We start from the raw sequence: 27,139 nt of genomic DNA on the forward strand, positions 1-27,139 counted from the left end.
TCATGTGCATGCCATGGCAGTCATATATGGTGAAGTCATATATGGTCATATATTAGAAGGAAATGCTTGCAGTTGTAGCTGTAATACATGGGAACGTTGTAAATGCCAATGTTTGTCAGCCAAGAGGATAGTTGTCTCAGTAATGGGATGGACACTGCATCCTCTGTTCTGGTTAAAGGAACTGCTACAGCAAGAGATGTGCAGTGATTCCAATCAGACGTGGTGTTGTTAATGGCAGGACTGATCAATAATCATGACACTGCGGTGTGGATCAATGTTGTGCTGGGTTGACGAGAAGTGCTCAGCAATGGCTGCGAGTGCTCCATGTCCACTAAACAGATAGCTTATGTGGAACACTCAACCATTGCCGAACACTCAACCTGCACCTGTAGCACACAATTCACCATATGACTGCCATAGCATGCACATAACGTTCGGTATTTTTCTTTGATGGTCACAACTGATGAAGGACGGGCCCCCCCATTCAAAAGCTATGTATTATTTTTACCTGTGTTTTTGTTCATAGTAGCATTAAACATATTTTTACCTGCAACCTGTTATTTTCTTTTCTTTCCATTTTGCTCTGTGGCATGGTACTTTATTGAATTGCATGCCTGTTCAAATAGTCCTGCATTACCTCTTTAACCAGTGCTTCCATTATTTTCCTGGAACAGAAGTTAAGCTAACAGGTCTGTAATTACCCATGTCACCTTTGGAATGGGTGACATGGGTTAGACCCCCCTTTATGAATTGGGTATATTTGCACATCTCCAATCAATAGGGCACATCCCTTGAAGAAAGCTCTTATAATTATGACTAAGGGTTTGCTTACCTCTTTTGCTGCCTCTCTTAATATAATTGGATAAATTTAATCTGTCCCAGGTGCCTTTTTTTTTTGTGTCCATCCTCAGCAATTTCTCCTCCACTTCCCTTTCATTATCATAGTCATTTAGCTGCTTGTTAGTTTAACTTCTGGCATTCCCATCCCTAAAGAATTCCTTATGTGTGAATTTAAATGCAAAATACCTATTCATTCGGTTTGTCCACAACCTGAGCAGAGTCATCAACAGTTCGAGACATTAAGACAGTTAAACCAGAGACATTAAGTGGCCCAATGTGATTCTACCCCTTCTACTGTTAATATAAACATAGTCTTTGCTGTGTTTTTTTTTTTTTTTTTTGCAAGTAATCAGGATATAGCATAACCATTGCATTTATGCAATGAGATAATCAGATTCTTATTCCTAATATGAAAATCCTGTATATCATTGACAAAGGGTTATTTCCTGAGCCTATATGAAGTTCTCTGAGAAGGCTTTGCTTTCCTTAAGTGTATAGTTTCATATTTATTTTTTACACAGTTTCTCTGTTGCTGCATCATAGTATCCAATTAGATTGGTCAGCCAAGATTTTCCATAGCCCTTAAATCCAATGTGACTGCAGTATAACTACATTTCTGTCTGGATAATCCTGCATTACATCTTAAACCAGTCACTCCATTATTTTCCCTGGAAAAGAAGTCATTCACACAAGTCTGTAATTACTCAATCCATAGGGTAGCTACCTCTCTTGAATCCAAGATGCTCTCATTCCAGCAGATCTACATTTATAATGGTTAAAGGTTTGCGTGCCTCTTTTTCTGACTCCCTTAATATAATTGGATTAAGGAGGCAGAAAAAGAGGCAAGGCACCCTAGCTGCCTTTTTACATTTTTTTCAGTAATTTCTCTTCTGTTTTCCTCTCACTTATCACAAAATCATTTAGCTTCCTATTAGAATTCAATACTCTTCTGGCACCTCCATCCCAAATATTACTCATGCAAAATATCTATTCAGTTTGTCAGCAGCCTGAGCAGGATCATTAACTGTTAAATCATTCATATTAGCATTAGTAGAGGCATATGATGCAAGAAAACAAGCTTATATAGCATCAGCCAAAAATAAAACCCTTTCCATTTCACCCATCCAGTTCACTCCAAAAGTTTGCCTAGTTCAGCCTTGAATTTATTTAGGCTATCAACTTCCACAATGACAGATGGAATTTTTTCTAGCAATCAATCGCCCGCTGGCAAAGGAAAATTTCCGCACATCTATTTTACAACTTTTTCCTCAGTTTGAATTTGTGAACACTCAGGTGTGGAATCTGAGCAAGAGGAAGAATCCCATCAGCATTGAGCTTGCTCAAGCCATTCAAGGCCTTATACACCTTAATCAGATCATCTTGCAGGTGCCTAGTCTCCAGATGCTGCAGTTTGCAAAACTTAAGCCTACGTTGGTAACAGCAACCGTTTGTTCCACTCATTAATCTCATTGCCCTTCTCTATCCTCTAGTAGCTCAGCATCATTTCCTAAAATGAGGCCTCCAGACCTGTATGCAGTACTCAGGGAGATATCTAGCAGACCAATGTGATTCATCTTTCCTTCTAGTGTTTATGGAAGCAAAGAAGTAGGTTTTTGGAAGTGTTTGTGGAAGAAGTAGAAAAGAAGCAAAGAAGTTTGCTGCTTTTCTTTGCCTAACCTCCTTTTTGACTTGAATGCAAACTAGTTTATATCTACTATAGTCTTTTGTATCACCTGATAATTTATATGTTGCCTATGTATTTTGTTTCTCTGCAACAATTCTCATCAGTTCATCTGTCTTCCACTTAAGCTATAGCTGTGAATAGTATCTCTGAATAAGAATAACAAGCTTGGTGGCTTCTATGATTACTTACCTGAATGCTGCCCATTAAGAATTTGCTGTTGGAAACAATCAGTTTGTTCCATTGAATGGAACTTAGTCCATTGTACTCATGTTTACAATAGCAAAACCCCTTACCTTTGCTTTAACATTAGTTATACTTTAAGTACGTCCCACCTCAATATACTCTGATCATTATCTCCTAGTAATTATCTGCAGATTCTTAATGCATGCAGCTGCTGTTCATCAGATCAAGGGTTTTGTTTTCTCTCATTGCCTCTCTAATATGCTGGTGTGGAAAACTCATCCACTAAATCTATAAAAGTTTTGCTGCTGTGTGAGTGACCAATACACGAATTCCAGTGAATATCTGGAAACATAAAATTCCTCCATTATAAGATAATCTAATTTATTGGCTCACTTCATTTGTCTGTGTAAGTGTCTGCATGGTACTCGTCACAGTCATTAGGCTTATAACATTAAGGGCAAGTTACTGCTATGGATAAAGGGATGGTTGAGTGGAAGAAGACAGTGGTTTTTATTGGATGCTGCTGTTTGTGGGCTTTCTCCCACAAACAGCAGTATCCATTCTCCCACAAACATCATATTAGTGGGATTCTCCAGGATTCAGTACTGGCCCATTGTTGTTTTCTATATTTATTAATGATATGGGAGGGATATCAGGCTTAATATCTAAGTTTGCAGATAACCATCCTGCCAAAAGTTGGTAGGATGGTTAATCAGAGTGAGCTACTCCAACAAGAACTAGGAAAATTGGGTCAATGAGCTGAGAAATGGCAAGTGAATTTTAACATTGACAAATGCAAAATACTGCATATGGATAGCAGTAATCACAGAATAACTTATCAACTGTGTGGTACTAAACTCAGGGTAGTGGAAAATGAAAAAGACCTGGGGATAATTGTGCAATCAGATATGAAATTCTGTGAGCACTGTAGACATGCTGTCAGTTCAGCTCATATGGTTTTGAGCTGAACTGGTAGAAATGTAGAGCTCCTGGAAAGGGTACAGAGAAGAGCAACATTTGTGAGGCGAAATGGCAAGAGAAATGCCATCTGAGAAATGGCAAGTGAATTTTAACATTGACAAATGCAAAATACTGCATATGGATAGCAGTAATCACAGAATAACTTATCAACTGTGTGGTACTAAACTCAGGGTAGTGGAATGAAAAAGACCTGGGGATAATTGTGCAATCAGATATGAAATTCTGTGAGCACTGTAGACATGCTGTCAGTTCAGCTCATATGGTTTTGAGCTGAACTGGTAGAAATGTAGAGCTCCTGGAAAGGGTACAGAGAAGAGCAACATTTGTGAGGCGAATAAAGGGTGCCCTTACAAAGGAAAACTTCTGTTCTGAAAATTGCATCGTCTGGAAACTAGGCACCTGTAAGATCTGATTGAGATGTTCAAGGTCTTGAGTGGATTGCATCAGCTCAATGCTAATAGCATTCTTCCTCTTGCTTTGACGACACATGAGAGGGTGGGGATGCACTGAGGAAGGATGGTTGCAGAATGAATGTATGGAAGTTTGCCTTTAGCCAGTGGGTGGTTGACTGTTGGAACAAACTTCTATAGGTTGTTGTGGTAATGCATAGTTTGAATAAATTCAAGGAACTAGAAAACTATTTATGTGTGTGTGGGGAGGCTGGTGTTTTACAAGCTTTCTTTCTTGTGTTATGTGCCACTAATAATACTGTCTTGATGATAAATAAGCTCATACACCAACCATTAATTGAAATAACTCTTTACTGTGACTAAAATTTACAAATTAAAATAACATATTTACAATAAAATTTAATGTATAAAATAAAATAAAACTGCTATGATACACTATATAAGAATTAAAACTGTAATAAAATCATTGTGATAAAATAAACTGGATTAAAAGCGATAAAACCTGTAGCTTTTGGAAGCATTAGCTTCCTTCCTCAACAGTAATAAATCTTCTGGCAACACTTCCTTATATATAACAGGCTCACGGTATTTCACCATGTGGTTCCATCGGCACATGATCAGAACTGGAAGCGGAAATAGCTCGGGAGTGCGGAAAGCAAAACCATTTCCATACTTAGGACAATAGTTTCAAATAGGGGATGCAAACTCATACTCCTGTCCCTATTCATGGTATTGTTGTCGGATGAACAGATTCGCAGGCTCTTGGGCCATTTACGGTCCCAGAATCCATGTGCTCGATCCACAATAACCACATCCTCTGGGGAGATTTGATGCTGCCTCTCCCAATAATGCTCGGCCACAGCAGACTTATTATAATCAGCGGTTTTTATAGCATTTAAATACTCCCCCAGACGATCCTTTAACCGCCATTTTGTTTCACCCACATAGCATTCTCCACAATCTGGGCATTTTATCCTGTAAACAACTCCACTACTAAAGTCCTTTGCGATTGGATCTTTTACCTGGGACACAACTGTGTGCAACCTCCGCCTGGGAAGCTGCACACAGCATGTATTAAAACCCCGTAAAATTCTGGTTAACCGCTCAGTTAAGGCCCGGATAGTAAGGAATGTATGCGGTACCGCAAGGTTTGGATCTGCAAGTTGCATGAAGAGTTAAGAGATACTAGGAAACACATTGATTTGTTCTTAGGTATTATTAGTAGCAATGTAACTTCTGGGCACTTGGCTTTCATAAGAAGACTGGTTTCGGATAAAGTCATTAGAGTAGCGAATTTATATAGGCAGAGGCAGGTTATGAAATTTAATAGGTTAGTAAGAGAAGACGCAGTACAGTGCAATGATAGAAATACTCATTTTGTACACAATTTGAGTAGCAGGCAACTTACTAAAGAGCAGGAAGGAGTTTTAAATCTAGGCCCTAAGTTCACATTTGTACCTTCCAAACCATCCATCACCGAAATAGCAATGGGTATTGAACGAGCAATTTGTAAGTTACCGGAAGCCTTAGCCAATTAGATCCATGTGAAGTCAGTCGCTATTTTGAGCCAAGTGAGGAAAGCACCTCCGAATCTTAATTTTAGTCAAAGGAGAGCGTTAGAAGAATTAAGAAGAGATTATGATGGAATTGTAGTTTTGCCTGCGGAGAAGGGGAGATCTATGGTAGTTCTGAACAAAGAAGATTATCAGAAAAAAGGCATTGGAGCTTTTACAGAATAATAATACTTATAAAGTTATTCAAAGAAACCCGTTAGTTTCCCTGGAGCGAGGTGTTAATAAATTGGTGCAGATTTGGTTAAAGGCAGATAAGATTTCCAAGGAGACATATTGGTCTTTGCACGCTACTGGATGCCAACTCTCCAGGTTCTATGGATTGCCAAAAACTCACAAGACGGAAGTCCCTCTTAGACCCATTGTCTCATTTGTAGGCAGCCCCACATAAGCCTTGTCAGGGTATTTGGCAAAATTGATTTCACCTGTAGTGGGTCAGTCTGACTAAGTCATTAAAGACAGTAAAGAGTTTGTGGGATTTGTGAAGGATTTCATTATAGATGAATATGAGACCATGATTTCTTTTGACGTTGTGTCATTATTTACATGCATTCCTATTAAGCATGGAATTTATTGTGTGAGAATGGCATTGAGTAACGATGTCTCTTTGGTTAACAGATCACCTTTAAGTATAGAGGACGTTTGTTTAGGTGTAGAACTTTGTTTGGCCAGCACCGCTATGGTGTTTAAAGGAATTATGTACAAACAGGTTCACAGTACAGCCATGGGTTCTCCCATTAGTGCCATCATGGCCAATCTGGCCATGGAAGAGTTAGAAAGTAGAATTTTTGATGAGTTCCAGTTTCCCATGAAGAAATGGAAGAGGTACGTTGACGATACTTTCACTATGGTCCGAAAGGGGAGAGAGGAGGATGCACTTTAGCATTAGCATTAGCATTAGTAGAGGCATATGATGCAAGAAAGCAAGCTTATGCAGCATCAGCCAAAAAAAAAAAAAAAAAAAACCCCACTCCCATTTCACCCCTCCGTTCGTTCGATATACCTGTCCAGTTGAGCTTTAAATTTGTTTAGGCTATCAACTTCAACAACAAATGATGGAAGTCGGTTCCACCAACCAACCACCCGCTGGCCAAAGGCAAATTTCCGCACATCTATCCGACATCCGTCCTTCCTCAATTTGAATTTATGCCCTCTGAGGTGATTATTCTGAGAAAGATGAAGAATCCCATTGGCATTTAGCATGCTCAAACCATTCAAAGCCTTATACACCTCTATCAGATCACCTCGCCGGTGCCTAGTCTCCAGACTCTGTAATTTGCAAAACTTAAGCCTTTCTTCGTAAGAGCAACCCTTTGTTCCATTCACTAATCTTGTTGCCCTTCTCTGTACCCGTTCCAGCAGCTCTACATCCTTCTTGAAATGAGGCCTCCAGACCTGTATACAGTACTCAAGATGTGGCCTAACCATTGCCTTATACAAGGGAATAATCACCTCCTTATCCCTGCTAGAAAAATTCCTGTATATCATTGACAAGACACCATGAGCTACTCTTGCAGCTCGTCTGCACTGCTCAGAGAACTTAATATCTGCCTGCACAATCACCCCCAGGTCCTTTTCATTCTCCACCACTGTCAGTGTAGTACCGCAGAGTTGATACGTTGCTCTGGGGTTACTGTTTCCCATATGTAGTACTTTACATTTGTCAATGTTAAACTTCATTTGCCACCTCTCAGCCCATCTATTCAACCTTTCCAGATCCTGTTGCAACAGCATAGCGTCAGTAGTGTCCTTAACGACCCTGCCAACCTTTGTATCATCTGCAAACTTGGACATTAAACTTGATATACCATCATTAATATCATTCATAAACACCGAAAACAACAACGGACCCAACACTGAACCTTGAGGAACTCCACTAATAACATTAGTCCAAGTTGAGCAGTGTCCATTGATTACCACTCTCTGTCTTCTGCCACTCAACCATCCCCTTATCCATAGCAGCAATTTGCCTCCAATGCCACACTGCTCCAATTTGTGCAGCAGTCTTCCATGTGCAACAGTATCAAAAGCCTTTCTAAGATCCAAATATATAATATCAAAGTTATTCCCTGCATCCAGTTCTTTTGTGACTACATCATAGTATCCAATCAAATTGGTCAGTCAAGACCTGCCCTTAACAAAACCATGCTGCGTCTGAGCTATAACTGAATTCTTGTCTAGATGATCCTGCAGTGCTTCTTTAACCAGTGCCTCCATTAATTTACCTGGAACAGAAGTTAAACTAACAGGTCTATAATTACTTGTGTCAGCCTTTGATCCTCCTTTGTGAATTGGGGTTACATTTGCACATCTCCAGTCTATGGGTACCTCCCCTGAGTCCAAAGAAGCTCTCATAATTATGGCTAGGGGTTTGCATACTTCCTTTGCTGCCTCCTTTAATATAACTGGATAGATCCCATCCACCCCAGGTGCCTTTTTTATGTTTATCCTCAACAATCTCTCCTCCACTTCCCTCTCAGTTATTACAAAATCATCCAGCTCACTGCCAATGTTTACTTTACCTACATCATTCCCCTTCCCGAATAACTCCTCATGCGTGAATGTAGATGCAAAATACTCGTTTAGATTGTTAGCCACCTGAGCAGGATCCTCAACTGTTGAACCATCAATATCCAGTGGACCAATCTGATTCATCCCTTTCCTTCTCGAGTTCAAATATGTAAAGAACTCTTTTCTGTTTTTCTTTGCATCCTTTGCCAAGGATTTTTCGTAGTCTGCCTTTGCCTGCCTAATCTCCTTTGTGACTTGGTTACAGACCAACTTATATCTATCATAGGCTTCCATGTCACCCATTAATTTGTATGTATCCCATGCGTTTTTCTTCTCTGCCACATGTATCATTAGTTCATCTGACAACCATTTAGGCCTAAACCTTGAACAATATTTCTTAGTTGGTATGTAAAGCCTGGTAGCCTCCAAGATTAGTTCCTTGAATGCTTCCCATTTTGAGTTTGCTGTTGGTAACATCATCAGTTGGTCCCACTGTATAGAATTTAAATACTGTCTCAGACCATCATAGTCGCCTTTACGAAAACAAAAACCCTTCCCTTTACCTCTGATGGTAATTACCTCCTTGAGTAAATCCCACTTCAACACACTGTGATCACTGCCACCTAGAGGTTCATTTATCTGCAGATTCTTAATGCATGAAGAATCACTACTGATAATCAGATCAAGAGCATTGCTCCCTCTTGTTGCCTCACGAACATGCTGATGTAGAAAACAATCATCCAATAAATCCACAAAAGCCTTGCTAGTGTGCGAGTGACCAACCCACAAATTCCAGTCAATATCTGGGAAATTAAAATCCCCCATTATAAGACTCTCTGATTTACTGGCCCACTCTATTTCTCTGTACAATATCTTATTATACTCATCAGAGTCATTAGGCCTATAGCACACTCCTACTCTCAATTTTGATTTCCCTATGCTTATGTCACACCAAACTGACTCGACACTGCCCTGACCATCGATGTCGACTGGCTTCACTTCCTTGGACTTTATGTGTTTCTTAATTAATAGCATAACCCCTCCTCCCCTCCTGTCCTGTCTATCCTTTCTATACACATTGTATTCCCCAAATTCCAGTTCCCCATTACTTATATCTGTGTGACACCACGTCTCTGATATCCCAACAATATCTGCCTTTGATGTTTTGAGCAATACCTCAAATTCATCAAATTTATTTACCAAACTCCTAGCATTGGTGTACACGCAGGTATACATGCACCTGTTTCTATTCTTAGCTACCCTAACACAACCCATGTGTTTACTTGTACCGCAATGACTACCAGCAGTCTCTGAAATATCCTGCATCTTGTTTTTCAGGCTTCTGCTCATTTCAATAGAAGCAGTGCAAGAATCACTTCCACCTCTGCCAGTGGCTACTGTTAATCTACTAGTCCTTGTATCCCCCCCCAACTAGCAGTTTTCCGACCCACCTAACACTGTCTCGACAGCATCAGCAAAAATTCTTGCACCCTTTCTATTTAAGTGTATCCCATCCCTGTAGAAGCAATCTCTCCTGTTAACACGTACAGTCCAGGCTGAAAAAAATTCTACCCCTTGAGCCTTGCACAATCCCTCCAGGGCCGAATTGATCGACAAGGCTCTCATCATATACTCCCTCCATCATATACTCCCTCCTATTTATTGGCTTAATAGCTTCTCCCAATTTATATAGTTTACTTTAGATGTGGAGACAGGTAGCACCCTTGCATTTTTGATTGTATTGATCTCTAGGATAGGCCCTAGGCTAAAAACTTTGGTTTTTAAAAAACCTATGTGTAGCGGTCAGTACACCCACTATGGTTCAGCACAAGCTGGACAGCATAAGAATAGTGTGGTAAAAGCTCTAGTAGACAGATCAATGTCCCACTGTACTGCTTCTGAGGATAAAGAATGTGAAATCAAAACGGGTCACGGCAGACCTTAGAATATGCAGATACCCCCAGAGGATCGTGGACAGATACAGCAAAGGAATAGTGTCCAACCGTAGGGAACCATTTGTTCCTGTGCTACCGCATACATTCCTTACTATCCGGGCCTTACTGAGCGGTTAACCAGAATTTTACAGGGTTTTAATACACGCTGTGTGCAGCTTCCCGAGTGCCAAGCGATATTAGTGACCTCAGCACCTTTTCATAGTGATTATCTGATACGCTTTACTGTAAATACGTTTCTCCTGAGTTTCACAAGTCCATTAACTCTTGAGCATTATAATTAAATAGATCTTTCAAATTATATAACCCAGAAAGGAAAGTACCTTTCTTTAACCCCCTTTTTTATTTTTCATTAATACTAACCTTCTCTTCGCTTGGGTCACTAGGTGGCACTGCTCTTGCCTCCACGTGGCGGGGCTGGTAACCTGGGAGAAAAAGATAATCTCCCGGGGCCAAAAAGAGCACGTCATGAGTAAATCAAACTCGGACTTATCTGGGCTGCCAGATGCACCCCAGACATCAAAAAAGAAAGATAGTTCTATTGCAGGAACTTCAAAACGGCAGAAAACTGACATCTATCCTTCTCCAGCTTTCCTGATCATGCACTCAACTGGTGAAAATGCAATTGGCAAAGTCTCGCCATTTAGAGTACAAAAGTAATTAGAAAGCAGAGCTGGAGCTCCTAAGTCTGTAAAAAGACTTAGGTCAGGAGATATTCTGATCGAGACCTCTAATAGTAAACACTCTTGAATATTAATCTCTTTGCTGAAATACCAGTTACTGTGACACCCCATAGATCACTGAACACCTCTAAAGGAGTGATCTCTGACTGGGATTTAATAAATGTGTCCGAAGAGGAGATGCTTGAAGAACTTGAAGAAGGCATTATACAGGTCAAGAGAATTTCCACCATAAAAGGAGTTCTGACTCCTACACGCAATCTCATTTTGACCTTTAATACACCACATCGCCCAGCATCCATTAAGGCTGGATATCTGGTCTGTAATGTCAGACCTTATATTCCAAACCCACTACAGTGTTTCCGATGTCAGAAGTACGGACATTCCCAGACAGTTTGCCAGGGAACTCCTGCTTGTGCAAAGTGCGGGTCAGTTGAACACAACTGCGAAGCCTGTACTGCACCCCAACCGATACGCCCAAACTGCAAAAAAGATCATCCCGCTTATGCTAGAACATGCGATCGCTGGAAAACTGAGAAACTTATTCAGATTTATAAAACCAATCATAATGTGTCCTATCAAGAAGCAAAGCGAAACATCTCACCACCAACCCTTGCAAATAGATCTACGTATGCCCAAATCACCAAAAAATTCCAATCAACCACATTGCAAACTGAACTAACAGTACCCCCCAAAAGAGTCTTTCTCGAACTACGTAAAAACACTGTACAATGCAACTCAAACTCAGGCAGTCAATATGCCAGTTTCTATACCAATCAAAAATCTCCACTCCCCGGACGAAGGACGCAAAGAAAAACAAATCGTAACTTCTGGTCACCAACAGGAAATGGATACTAAGGAAATACCCCCACCAGATGACCCGGTCCTACACATTTTTGTAGAAGAAGACATGGAAACAGAAAGGCCCTACTTTCGAAAAAAAGATAAAAACAAGAGTGAAAAAAACAGAACCTCAGCACCAAGAAAACGCTCGGAAAGTCTAACTAGAGATAAACAATGAACACAATAATTCAATGGATTTGTCGTGGTTTCCGTGCCAATATTAATGACCTGTACGACCTCACCTCTAAATACACACCAATATGTCTCTAAGTATTTCAAACCTCAAGACACACCAAAACTGTCTTATTTCAATATCTTTAGAAAAGATAGAACCAATCAAAATACTGCACATGGTGGTGTAGTTGTTATAACAAACCCATATGTTCCTGTCAAACAGGTCTTACTGAACTCTCCCCTAGAGGCAATAGCGGTCCGTGTAGCTGCTGACATCCATATTACAATCTGCTCCTTATATATTCCACCAAGCTTTTCCATCCAACAAAATGATCTAAACAACCTCATAGCTCAATTCCCCACACCTTTCCTCATTCTGGGAGACTTAAATGGTCATCACACACTATGGGGTAACAACAATATCGACCAAAGAGGAAAACTAATTGAAAAATGTTTAGATGATAACAACCTTCTTCTAAATGACGGGCACCTACTTATGTTCACCTTCCTTCTGGAACATATACTGCAATAGACTTGTCTATCTGTTCAGCAACTTTGTATCCTACTCTAAAGTGGACGGCAAACAATGATCCACTGCATAGTGATCATTTTCCCATTACAATTGAATTACTGAATAATCCCTCTTATCATCTTACTAGAATTCCTCGGTGGCTAATTGATAAAGCAGACTGGGAGATGTATAAAAAATTAGCTAAACTGGACCCTGAAATTATACAAAAATCCTCAACCAGGGAAGCGGTTGAGTATGTCACAAAAACTATATTACATGCAGCAGGACAAGCTATCCCAAAATCCTCCCCAAAATTACCTGAACACCCAAAAATCTGGTGGAGTGACGAATGCCGTGCAGCAAAAAGAGACCAAAATAAAGCTTGGAATACTTTTAGGCGCTATCCAACCGCAGCTAATCTCATTCAGTTTAAACGCGTTAGAGCAAGAGCGAGGTATGTTAGATGCAGTAATAAAAAGGCCGCTTGGATTCGCTTCACTTCAACCATCAATCAAGCAACTCCCACACATAAAATTTGGAAAACAATCAGGAAAATGAGTGGTAAATATCAAACAACACCTCAGCCTATCATGGAATGGAGAGGGCAGAACATTTCTGACACTACCCAAATTGTCAATATACTAGGGGAAACTTTTACCAAAACATCAGCAACAGAAAGTTACATACCAGCCTTCAGAAGATTCAAAGCAAATTCAGAAAAACAAAAGTTAAACTTTTCTTCAAAAGCAGAAGAACAATATAACTTACCATTCACTATCCACGAACTACATAGAGCCTTGTCAACATCTAGGCGTAGCGCTGTAGGACCAGATAATATCCATTATCTGGTCCTACAGATAATGGATATTAACCCCTGGCACCACCATGCCGTGACGGGACTAATTGTATGTATATCATGCTGCAATTAAAGATTCTATTCTATTATTCGATGATACAGGAACTAAGTGCTGAATCACTGCAGTCACTTCTTGATCTGTTCAATAGGCTCTACCGGGAAGACACATTCCCTAAACAATGGCACCACACTACAGTCCTTGCCTTCCTTAAACCAGGAAAAGACCCGACAAACCCTACTAGCTATAGACCCATTGCCTTGACCAGTTGCCTTTGCAAAATTCTTGAAAAGATGGTGAACTGTCGACTGATATGGTACCTGGAAAATTTCAATCTCTTACATTCTGCACAATTCGGCATTCGACAAAACAGATCAACACTAGATATACTAGTAAGACTAGAGAATTCCATTCGGAATGCATTCCTTAGATCGGAATACCATGTAATGGTTTACTTTGATATCAGCAAGGCCTATGATTCCACGTGGAAGTAGGGAATACTCCTCGAATTACATTGCCATGGACTTCAGGGCCATCTCCCGATTTTCATACCCAATTTCCTAGACAAGCAAACTTTCCAGGTTCGATTTAAAACTTTGCTGTCCGAACTCCTTTTTCAAGAAGGAGTTCCCCAGGGCTCTGTACTCAGTGCTATACTCTTTATAATTGTGATAAACGCCATTGCTGAACAACTTCCAAACACTATCGATAAGGCACTGTTCGTAGATGACCTTAGTATTTCTTGCCATGCGAAAAACATGAATACGATCGAGAGACAGTTACAAGGGGCAATAAATAAGATCAGTACATGGGCACAAACCAATGGTTTTCAGCTTTGTTCTCAAAAAAACGTGCATCCATTTTTGCCGACAACGTAAATTGCACCCACACCCGGAACTACAACTGAATGGACAATCGATAGCAGTTCAACCCAGCATACGATTCTTAGGAATCACCTTAGATCATAAACTTACATTCCTGGAACATATTAAAAGACTAAGAACATCCTGCCAACAAAAATTAAATATCATCTGGGTTCTCTCAGCAAAGTGGGGAGCTGATCGCCTTACCTTATTACGGCTATACAGATCTTTTAATAAGATCAAAACTTGACTATGGGCACCAGTGTATAGCTCAGCAAGGCCTAGTGTCCTTAGCTGGCTTGATCCTCTCCATCATAGTGCAATACGCATTGCTCTAGGAGCATATCGCACATCTCCAATACATAGTCTATATGCCGAAGCTCACAAACCCCCCTCTCTCTATCAGAAGGCAACAACTTATATTACGCTATGCATATAAAATTAGATCTATGCATGAACACCCAAATTGGGAATTACTTTTCACCCCCCAACACAGCAGGTTATACCATAACCGCCTTACTGCTAACTGACCGTTAGGTATAAGAATGAGACATCTTCTAGAGGAACTTAATCTGAGTTTTGATAATATCTCAAATACCCCTCCACTACTCCTTGCTCTGTGGAGCATTACTCCACCTTTATGTGATAAATACCTTCATAAATGGGATAAATCTGCACTACATAAAGAAAATTTCTTGCAATTGTACCTTGCAGTGGTGGAGCAGTTTCCAAACTTTGTTGTAATTCATACAGATAGGTCAAAGAATGACACCCACATTGGAATCGCCGCAGTTTTCCCAAACATAACATTGGCCTACCAACTGCCACATGAGTTCAGTATATTTTCTGCCGAACTAATGGCAATTCAGGTTGCACTGAAGCATATCGAGACCTCCAATATTGAAAAACAGTATAATTTTCTCTGATTCTCTAAGTGCACTTCAAGCCCTGGAAAACACCATGAACATCACCCACCCAGTCGTAAAAGAAATAACAAACTCTTTATATACCTTATCTGAGCTTGGAAGAACCATACACTTCTGTTGGGTCCCAGGACATATGCAAATTCCAGGAAATGAATTAGCGGACAAAGCCGCAAAAGCGGCCGACTTACCACCTGATGTACAGTGGAGAGTTCCACATCAAGATTATAGATGAATAATACAGGAAAAATGCATGTACCAGTGGCAATCAACATGGCAAAACCAACTTGAAAATAAGCTTCGAAATATCAAGCCAAATCTTGAGCAATGGCCTTCAAGCCTCAGTGCAATTTGACATCAGGAGGTAATACTAGCTCGTCTCCGAATAGGTCACACTAATATTACTCATGGTTACCTTTTCAAGAGGGGAGATTCACCCCCAGTGTGATCACTGTAAAACAGTGCTTTCAGTGAAACATATCCTTGTGGAATGCACAAAATTTGCAATAGAACACCAGAATCACTTCACTCCAGCCACAACTGAAGACCTACTAACGCTTAGTTCACTTTTGGGCAATAAAACAGATGTCTCAAAGATTTTTACCTTTCTCAAAACGATCAATGTATACCACCTCCTTTAGCTAGTCAACAATCAGTTTCCTGACTCTTGATCCATAAAGAAATAGCATAAATACTAACCTATGTATGGCGCACCATGGCCATAGACGCCCATGCACCAAAAAAATCCCCAAACAAACAAACAAGCAGCTTCCCAAGCAGAGGTTGCACATAGTTGTGTCCCAGGTAAAAGATCCAATTGCAAAGGACTTTAGTAGTGGAGTTGTTTACAGGATAAAATGCCCAGATTGTGGGGAATGCAATGTGGGTGAAACAAAATGGCGGTTAAAAAATCGTCTGGGCGAGCATTTAAATGCTATAAAAACCACTGATTATAATAAGTCTGCTGTGGCCGAGCATTATTGGGAGAGGCAGCATCAAATCTCCCCAGAGGATGCGGTTATTGTGGCTCAAATGCATGGATTCTGGGACAGTAAATGGCTCGAGAGCCTGCGAATCTGTTCATCCGACAACAATACCATGAATAGGGACAGGAGTATGAGTTTGCATCCTCTATTTGAAACTATTGTCCTAAGTATGGAAATGGTTTTGCTTTCCGCACTCCCGAGCTATTTCCGCTTCCAGTTCTGATTATGTGCCGATGGAACCACATGGTGAAATACCGTGAGCCTGTTATATATAAGGAAGTGTTGCCAGAAGATTTATTACTGTTGAGGAAGGAAGCTGATGCTTCTGAAAGCTACAGGTTTTATCGCTTTTAATCCAGTTTATTTTAGGTAATTTTATTTTATCACAATGATTTTATTACAGTTTTAATTCTTATGTAGTGTATCACAGCAGTTTTATTTTATTTTATACATTAAATTTTATTGTAAATATGTTATTTTAATTTGTAAATTTTAGTCACAGTAAAGAGTTATTTCAATTAATGGTTGGTGTATGAGCTTATTTATTGTCAAGATGTGAATTTACCCAACCTCAGAGGCCTTTCCAGGATACTAATAATACTAATTCACTCCTACTCATTTTTGTTTTCCTCTTGTTATGCTTATGCCATAACAAACTGACTTACCATTGTACTGCCACCTGTGTCAACTGAATACACTACCTTATGTTTTATGTACTTCTTAATTAAGAGCATAACTCTTCTCCCTCCTGTCCAGTTTCTTTTCTGCACATGTTCTCCTCATATTCAAATCTACATCTCATGTCTGGGTAACACTATGTTTATTATATCCCTACTGTGTTTGCATTTGATGATTTCACCAGTACCTCAAATTGGTCAAACACCCCTGGAATTTATTTATTACAATCATACTTGAATTTAATCTTGAATATTTATTATTAGTATCGGTAAGGTCAAATGATATAATGAAATTAACTGATTTCTGCATCAGTGGAAAAAATAAAAAAATAAAAATAATAATAATGAATAATAAACTATTAAAATTCATACCATTCCCTTCTCACAAGGTAATAATCTAGATTGCTTTAAACATAGCTAGACTTATTTAGCCTTCACCATTTCAGGAAGAAACTTATTCTATTGTTTGATAACCCATTGGTGAAGTTCACGAGATAGTCATGTTATTCTCTGATATTTTTATATTTGTGTTCCCTGTTTCTTGATTCATCCATGAAGGATTCACACAATCCTTTCAGTGTCTTATATACATCGATCAGACCTTCCCTTAGGTCTAGTTGTCAAACATTGCTATCCACACCTTCTAAGCCATTCTTTTATATGTTCACATGTGCATCATTTTGTTGCTTGTCACCAGATAGTTGCCTTTCTCAGAATCCTCTTCAGAAATTCTGGGTTTTATTTTAGGTGTAGTCTCCATACCTGAATACAGTATTCCAAATGCCATCCAACCAATGCTTTATAATGATAAAATGTTGGTTGGATGGCAATGCTTTATAATGATGTCCTCCCTACCAGCAAAAGCATTGCACCATATGTCTGCCTAGCCACCTGTTTACACTGCATATTCCATGTGAGACTGAATTATATCATCCAAGTCTTATTTTTATTTTAACTCTTTTAGCTCCTTTCCCTTCCTTTCATTTTGAAGTATTAAACTTTAGTTACCATTTTTCAGACCGTATGCAATCAATCAGATTCCTTTGGAAACAACATGGCCTGACTTGTTTGTTTGTTATTTGGTTTTTAGGAGCATTAGCAACTAAGGCCATATTTCTCCGGGATATGCGGTGGTCATTCCCTCACCTTTCCGCATCCTCCGTATTTGGTGGTGATGGGCTCGAACCCCGGTCTAATCAAGAAGCATGTGCTACGCACTGCTGCTCCTGCCCACCTGGACTGTTAACCAACGTTTCCTACCTTCAGATCATCAGCAAACTTTGTCAGCTTACGTTAGATCCACTCTGTATTCATTAATGCTTAGGAAATTGTCCTGGAACATCAAATAGGGACTGAAATCAGTAAGGGTCATCTTAAGAGGGTGTCTGATTCACCTAATTCCTTGATTCAGTAAAGGTTCCTTTGTTTCTTAGGTATGATATCTCCATGCTGGTGGTGTTCATTTTGCTAGTAATCAACTTAGCAGCTGGATTCAAGCTTCTTGATGTTTCTTGAAACCTTCAATGTATAAATGCTTAAGTTTGCATAAACGAATTTGGTGGTGAGAGAGTGGTCAGACACGTAAGATTTTGTACTTGGTGCTATTGATTTGTTAAGGTGTGAATTTTATTTTTCCCAGTGAAACAAGACTGTTTCACTGGGAGAGACCCCTCCACCCCAGTGCAATTTGATTTTGGAGGTCTCTATCATTAATTTTATTTTTTTGATATAAGAGTAACAGAGGTGTTTAGATCCCCTTTGGCTGGTGACATACTGTGCATATAGTGACCCAGTGCACTGCACTAGTTCAATGTGTATAATATGCCACCTATCTATGTATTTAATCAGTAGCTCATTATTATTATTAATCCCAGTAACTGCAAGCCTTATTGACCACAGAGCAGCATGCATTTTTTCCTGATGTTTTGAAAGTATCAAGTGTCCCACCCTGATTTAGTGCTCATTCCACATAAGATCTAAATTAGGGTGAGAGGAATACCTTGTGAACCCATTTGCCTTTCATCTAAATTTAAAACCTTACTGAAGAAAGTATAACTTACTTCACTTCAAGTCCTGTCTCTCCCAAGTATTCTTCAAGGCTGAGCATCCTATCAGTGACTTGCCTGATTAACTTGCTGTTGATATTAGTAACAAATTAATTTAGACCATTCATATCATCCCCAGGGGCTCACATTTGGTGAGTATGAGCTTGGCACACCCAGGGTCCTGAGCTGGATATACTCATTCTTCTCTTTTTTGGTGATTCCCTTCTACTTCTCTCTCTCTCTCTCTCAGGGTAATTCAGAAATTTTTTTTTTTTTTTGGCTGGTGCACCATAAGAAGGCTTCCTTGCACCATATGGCTAATAATAATAATATATCATTTGAATTTTGACTACTCCAAGATTCCATGATATGCAGATGATTAGTATTAGTAGTGGCAAATTATGAGAAAAAGCAAGCTTTTATACGATATAAAAATACCCAAAAAACCTTGCCACATCATCTATCCATCCCTCATAATAGTTTGTCTAATTCTTCCTTGAATTTATTCAAACTACCCACTTGACAACAACAGATGGACATTTTTCCCAGCAAACTGCCACACATTTATTATGCAACCATCCTTCCTCAACTTGAATTTATGCCCTCTCACACATGTAGTCTGAGCAAGAAGAAGAAGAAGAATGCCATCAGCATTGAGCTTGCTGAATCTATTCAAAGACTTAATCACATTAATCAGAGAAACTCACAGCCACATATTCTCCAGACACTGCAGAAATTAGCATTAGTAGAGGCATACGATGCAAGAAAGCAAGCTTATGCAGCACCAACCAAAAAAAATAAATAAAATAAATGCTCCCATTTCACCCCTCCGCTCGTTCCAAATACCTGCCCAGCTCAGCCTTAAATTTATTTAGGCTATCAACTTCCACAACAAAAGATGGAAGTCTGTTCCACCAATCAAATACTGCTGGCTAAAGACAAACTTCCACATATCTATCCTACAACTGTCTTTCCTCAATTTGAATTTATGCCCTCTCAGGTGATATTCTGAGCAAGAGGAAGAATCCCATCAGCATTGAGCATGCTCAAACCATTCAGCGCTTTATACACCTCAATCAGTCTCCAAACACTGTAATCTGCAAAACTTAAGCCTTTCTTCATAAGAGCAACTCTTCGTTCAATTCACTAACCTTGTTGCCGTTCTCTGTACTTGTTCCAATAGCTCTACGTCCTTCTTAAAATGAGGCCTCCAGACCTGTATACAGTACTCAAGGTGTGGTCTGACCATTTCTTTATACAAGGGGATAATCACCTGCTTATCCCTGATAGAAAAATTCCTGTATGTCATTGACAAGACACCATGAGCTACTCTTGCAGACCATCTGCACTGCTCAGAAAACTTTGTCTGCCTGCACAGTTACCCCCAGGTCCTTTTCATTCTCTACCTCTGTCAGTGTAGTACCACACAGTTGATACGTTACTCTGGGGTTACTGCTTCCCATATGTAGTACTTTAAATTTGCAATGTTAAACTTAATTTGCCACCTTTCAGCCCATCTGCTCAACATTTCTCGATCCTAATGCAGCAGCATACTGTCATTAGTATCCTTAATAACCCTGCCAACCTTTGTATTGTCTGCAAACTTGGACATTAAACCTGATATACCATCATCAGTATCATTTATAAATACAGAAAACAACAATGGACCCAACACCGAACCCTGAGAGACTCCACTAATAACATTAGTCCACAAAGACCAGTGTCCATTGATTACCACTGACTTCTTCCACTCAACTATCCCTTTATTTGTCTTCCTGCATTCCGTTCCTTTGTGACCAAATCATAGTATCCAATCAAATTGGTCAGACGACTTCCCCTTAACAAAACTATGCTGTGTCCAAGCTATAACTGAAGTCTTGTCTAGATGATCCTGCAGTGCTTCTTTAACCAGTGCCTCCATTACTTTTCCTGGAAGGGAAGTTAAACTAACAGGTCTATAATTACTTGTGTTGCCCTTTGATCATCCTTTGTGAATTGGGGTCACATCTCCAATCCATGGGTACCTCCCCTGAGTCCATAGAAGCTCTCATAATTATGGCTAATGGTTTGCTTACTTCCTTTTCTGCCTCCTTTAATATCTGGATAGATCCCATCCACCCTGGGTGCCTTTTTTATGTTTATCTTCAACAATTTCTCCTCCACTTTCCCTCAGTTATTAAAAAATCATCTAGCTCACTACCAGAGTTTAATTCACCACTGGCATTCCCCTCCCTGAATAACTCCTCATGTGTGAATGTAGATGCAGAATACTCATTTAGTTTATTAGCCACCTGAGCGGGATCATCAACAGTAACAGTTGAACCATCAATATCCAGTGGACCAATCTGATTCATCCCCTTCCTTCTAGAGTTTACATAAGTAAAGAGCTCTTTGCTGTTTTTCTTTGCATCCTTTGCCAAAAATTTCTTGTAATCTGCCTTTGCCTGCCTAATCTTCTTTGTGACTTGGTTGGAGACCAGCTTATATCTATCATAGGTTTCCATGTCACCCATTAATTTATATATATATCTCATCCATTATTATTCTCTGTCACATCTCTCATTAGTTTATCTGACATCAATTTAGGCCTAAACCTTGAACAATATTTCGTAGTTGGTATGTAGAGCCTAGTAGCTTCCAAGATTAATTCTTTGAATGCTTCCTATTTTGAATTTGCTGTTGGTAACATCATCAGTTGATCCCACTGTATAGAATTTAAATACTGTCTCAGACCTCCATAGTCGCTTTTATGAATGCAAAAACACTTCCCTTTACCCCTAATGGTAGTTTCCTCTTTGAGTAAATCCCACTTCAGCACACTGTGATCACTGCCACCTAGTGGTTCCTTTATCTGCAGATTCTTAATGCATGAAGAATCACTACTGATAATCAGATCAAGAGTATTACTCCCTCTGGTTGCCTCTTGAACATGCTGATGTAGAAAACAATCATCCAATAAATCCACAAAAGCTAGTGTGTGTGTGTGACCAACCAACCCACAAATTCCAGTCAATAAAAAAATCTGGGAAATTAAAATCGCCTATTATAATACTCGCTGATTTGCTGGCCCATGCTATTTCCCTGTACAGTTTTTTGTTATACTCATCAGAGTCATTAGGCCTATAATACACTCCTACTCTCAATTTTGATTTCCCAATGTTTATGTCACACCAGCACCTCCGTAGCCAGGTGAGCAGGAGCAGCAGTGCGTAGCACACGCTTCTTGATTAGACCGGGGTTCAAGCCCGTGACCACCAAAAACGGAGGACCCGGAAAGGTTAGGGAATGACCACCGCATATCCCTGGAGCAATATGGCCTTAGTTGCTAATGCTCCTAAAAACCAAACAACAACAAACAACAAACTTATGTCACATCAAACTGACTTGACACTCACTGTCCAGCGATGTCGACTGGCTGTACCTCCTTGGATTTTGTGTTTATTAACTAATAGCTTAACCCCTCCTCCCTTCCTATCCTGTCTATTCTTCCTGTACACATTGTACTCTCCAAATTACAGTTCTGCATTCCTTATATCTTTGTGACACCACATCTCTGATATCCCAGGGTCCTGAGCTTGATATCATCATTCTTCTCTTTCTTGGTGATTCCCTTCTACTTCTCTCTCTTTGTGTAATTCAGAAAATTTTTTTTTTTTGCCTGGTGCAGCATATGCCTCAGGCTTCCTTTCACCACATGGTAAATAATAATAAATAATAATAATATATAAATTTACTTGTACCGCAATGACTCCCATCAGTCTGAAATTCCTTGAATCTTGTTTTCCAGGCTGCTCCTGATTCCAATAGAAGCAGTGCAAGAATCACTTTCACCTCTGCCAGTGGCTACTGTTAATCTGTTAGTCTGTGTATCCCCCGTGTAACAGCAGTCTCTCCTGTTAACAAATACAGACCAGGCTGAAAAAATTCTACCACTTGAGCCTTGCACAATCTCTTCAGAGCTGAATTGATCGATAAGGCATTCTGGGCAGAATTGCAGACACTTTCAAATTCCACCCTAATTCATGGCTTTTTTCAACAGTGACTTGTACTTCTTAAGTAATTCCGCCGGTCTCCTATTCATAATATCATTAGTGGCAATGTGTGCAACAATATCACCTTTTGTGCCCTTAAATGAAACATCTTTTGATAAGTGAAACATCCATTTGTTTTCCCTCACCAATCTTGTCATCTTTCTCTGTACTTATTCTAGCAGATTTACATCCTTCCTAAAATGAGGTGGTCTACAGACCTGTATTCATACTTAAGATGCAGACTAACCATTGTCTTCTACAATGATATAATAATCTCCTTATCCCTCCAAACAAATTTCCTGTATATCATTGGCAAAACATCCAGAGCTGTCCTGGTAGCCTGTGTGCACTGCTCAGATAACTTCATTTATGACTGTAGTATTTTTCCTTTTCCACTATCTCGAGTGTAATACCACATAGTTGGTATGTTAATCTGGGATTACTGCTGCCCGTGTGCAGCACTGTGTTAATCTTTAACTGTCATTTCTCAGTCCATCTGCCCAATTTTTCTAGATGTAGCAGTACTGTACCTTGATTGCTATCATCAGCCACCCTAGCAGCTTTTCTGTCACATGAAAACTTGCACATTAAGGCTGATACATCAATGTCGTTAATAAATAATGAAAACAACAATGGGCCCAGTACCAAACCCTGCAAGACTTCACTAATAACATTAATTGGCAAAGAGCCATGCCCATTGATAACCACTGTATTCTTCTACTCAACCATCCTTTTATCCATATTAGCAGTGTGCCATTAATGTCACACTGCTACAATTTGTACCACAGTCTTTTATGAGTAAAAAGTATCAGATGTGTTCCTGAAATCTGTTGCCTTCTTGTTAGCAAGAAGTGAATTAAATATTTGAAAGAGTGGTTCCTCATTTGTAAAATATGTTGAGGTTCTGTTAATAAGAATTAAATTTTAAACTATCTCCTTAAATCTCTGATTTTTTTTTTTTAAGTGTAGCCTAATATTATAGTTCAATTTAAAAATTTACTTTAAAATATAGTGTAGGTTATGTCATTGGGTATTTTGCTAGCTTCTCTGTGTTAGTGATGGAATGTTATTTTCCTCTTTTTAATGCTGCTTTTGGGGAAACAGTGGGATGTAATCTTGATGAATTTCAGTGCAGTGATGGCAAGTGTATTGATGATACGTTACGTTGCGATGGACTATATGATTGTGGAGACTATTCTGATGAGCAGGATTGTGGTATATATTGATAACATTCTTAAATCTATACATGATTTTCATTTGATTCTTTTTCTGTGTATAAGTATAAATTACAAAATATTCTTATATTATGAAATTTGAATATTATAACAGACAGTTCATTCAATGAAATCAATAATTAAAGTTAATTTTCTGTGATACCGAATCAATTGTTTTTCATATTTCAGTATGTGAAACACTATATTATTTTATTAGTTTAAAAGATATTTCTTGGCTAAATGTCTGAGTATGAAGGAGTTTATTTATGCATGGGTAATGCACACACATGATTTCTTCTACCTTGGTAGTTTTAATGTATTGTTTTAATTATATCTCATATTATGAATACCTTCACAATGAGTTGCCCTAGTATTGTACTACCTTGGATAATAACACTTCACCTATATCAAAGGCCATTACTTATTCTCAGTGGGTATCATCACCTAGACAGCACCATTTCAAGACTTTTACCTTTGTAGTAGAAATGATGTGTGTGCATTACCTATGCATAAGTAAACTCTTTCATACTCTTAGGCATTTGGCCAAGAAATGTCTTTTAGATTAAACCTTGCACGCTATCAGGCATCTCATGTTGTGGAGTTATACTTCATAACTGGGTTATCACTATTGCAACAACAGGGCATAGCACCTACCCACCCACCAAAGAGGTACCAAAAAGCCTTGTAATGGTGCTGTCTGGTGGTGGTATCTGCCGAGAAAAAGCAACAATAGCCTTCTCCATAGGCGAAGCTTTACTTATTCAAGGTAGTGCACTACCAGGGAAACTCGTTGTGAAGGTATTCAGAATACAAGATATAAGTTAAACAATGCGTTAAAACTACCTTGGTAATAGAAATGATGTATGTACATTACCCATGCATAAGTCAACTCCTTTATTTTATTAGTTGTTTGAATGAAAGTATTTCAAATATTAAATGCTTTATGCCACAGATGTTTCTGTTCCCCCTACCCTACAATGGCAGTTTTTTATTTATTTTTTCCAGAGATAGTGCTTATAACATGTAGTCAGTTTAAACAGTTTAAAGCAGAGTTGCCAACTCTACAAAGGGCATGGCTATGGTGACACTATCGGATGAGGGGGGAGGAATAATCCTTTGCAGGTGTGGAAGTTTATAGTTGGAAAGTTGTAGCTTTTCAGGCTGAGAGTGCTGCAGTCAGATAATGATGGATAGTAAATACACTGTAAATTTTGAAATTTATATTTATTTTCAGGAACTAAATTTTACTGTAACAAATCTCAAACAATGAGGCCATTACTGGAGGTTTGTGTTCATTTCAACTAGCCCAAAGGTATTTATTCTTAAGGATAATGTAAGTGATATTTGATGTTAGTAGGGGAGAGGGTGCACTTTGTTGACATTAGGGTCAACATTAAAAGTTTTTAAACTGCATGATGCATTTATTTGGGGACATTGTATTGTGTACCAGCTGCCAATGCATTGCATTCTTGGACATTGCTCTGATCCTGACGACTTCATCAGAATCACAAAGTGGTACACACAATATTTTATGCATCCTCTTTTTTCACATGGTGCATTCTAGGTAGGCACATTAGGGAAGTAAATCCTGAAAGTGATCCATCCTTTTAACATGGTCAAAGGCCTTGCATAATTATGTGACAAAATTCATAAGAATATTGCACTCTTAACAGGTTTCTAGGGGGTAATTTATTGAAGTATACGAAGACATGACATGGTTATTGAATTTTGAAAGCATACATTTGGTGTGAGTGTGTGTGTGTGTGTGTGTGTGTGTGTGTGTCATTGATGTTTTACTCTGGTCTTGGTTCCATAGAGGAAGGGATTCTGAATGCTGTGCTGTTAGACCTTCAGTGAGGCTAAAGGTGCAGGAGAATCAAGGAATGAATTTGGCTCTGAGTGCAAAGCAATAATAACAAGTTATTTTCCTTGTGTGATATATAGAGTATTTTTTCCAAGTGATGCAGTTTTATTTCTTTTCTAGTGCTATTCTATTTTTTTCACTCCAAGTGGGTTCTGCTCTCTCAAAGTTTAAAGTAAGAAATCAGGAAGAAAATCCAAATCCACCTTTCTTTTCTTTATGTATATATCATTAATTTTACTAACCAGCTCTACTAATTTCAATTTCTTGGTCAATGCTGTCACCACTCCTGCCCCCCATGTGATCGGGCTGAGAAACGTGAGAGAAGAAAATCACACTCCCAGGGCTAAAAGGAGAAGCAATGGACAAACATACCACTTATGAGTTTTTTGATTCAGATCTGTTGAACAGAGTCAAAATTAATGCAAATAGGCAGAAGAAAGAAGAAAGTAGGAAAAGTCCTACTTCTCTTTTCTGATACTGCACTCCTTGACAGACCATTCATTGTGTAAGTTTGCTTCACTTTTAATTCAGAAATGTCTTGAAAATGTGGCTGACCCTCCAAGAATAGTCAAAAGATTACAGTCTAGAGATCTAGTAGAGAATGAGTGAGCATAAACACTCAGAAAGACTGTTAAACATGTCAACATTCAGTACAATTCCCAAATTTAAACAAAGGTTATCCTGCATGCCACACAACTTCTCTAAAGTGATAATAATAGAGTGGGATCTTCTCAATGTGTCCTTTGAAGAGATCATTCAAGAACTAAGGGATCAAATGTTAATATGTGTAAAAAAGATAGTTATCAAGCAAGATGGAATACTTACTCCTGCTCAGGCAATCATTCTTACATTTAAACATAAAATCTTCCATCATTCATAAAACCTGGTCCAGTATTTGAAATGCCAAAAATTTGTGCACACTCAAGCAGTCTGCAGTCCACTTTTTCTCCTGTGGTTTGAAAGAACAGGTTCACACAGACTGGACTACTGAAATGCAGTGCTACCTAAACTGTCAGGGAAATCATTCAGCATACTCAAAGGAGTGCATAAAGCAGCAAAGAGAAAAGGAAAATTTCAAAGTAAAGTTGAGTACAAGGTACCATACCAAGAAACAATGAAACCATTTTTAATGTCTTCTAAATCTTCTCCTATGCTTTAATTGTACAAAAGCAATGCTTCATAAGAATACAAACTGATTGTTCAGTTCTCCCAAGAATTTCAATATGTTGAATGGGCAGGAATGGTCCTCTCTTCACTAAATAAACAATATACCCAACAGCATACAACTCATTTATCATTAACAGAGATAAAAACACAGTACATCTGCCAGCAGAGCAAACAA

The 27,139-nt window shown here is 39.0% G+C and overlaps 1 protein-coding gene across 11 annotated transcripts in view; it reads left to right on the plus strand.

Annotated features, from left to right (window-relative positions):
- trol (terribly reduced optic lobes) overlaps positions 1-27,139 on the plus strand; it is a 1,731,230-nt gene that overhangs the window by 589,418 nt on the left and 1,114,673 nt on the right. For 9 of the 11 annotated variants that reach the window (XM_090387691.1, XM_090387694.1, XM_090387699.1 and 6 more), the window contains one exon: positions 23,824-23,934. The exons of the other annotated variants lie outside the window; for them this stretch is intronic. In XM_090387691.1, the coding sequence (XP_090243817.1) occupies positions 23,824-23,934 (111 nt within the window). The remainder of the gene's footprint in view (positions 1-23,823; positions 23,935-27,139) is intronic. 11 annotated transcript variants of the gene reach the window in all.

This window comes from Mastigoproctus giganteus, chromosome 13 (genome assembly GCF_048544385.1).
Source record: "Mastigoproctus giganteus isolate SK-2022 chromosome 13, ASM4854438v1, whole genome shotgun sequence".
In the NCBI taxonomy this organism is placed as follows: Eukaryota; Metazoa; Arthropoda; class Arachnida; order Uropygi; family Thelyphonidae; genus Mastigoproctus; species Mastigoproctus giganteus.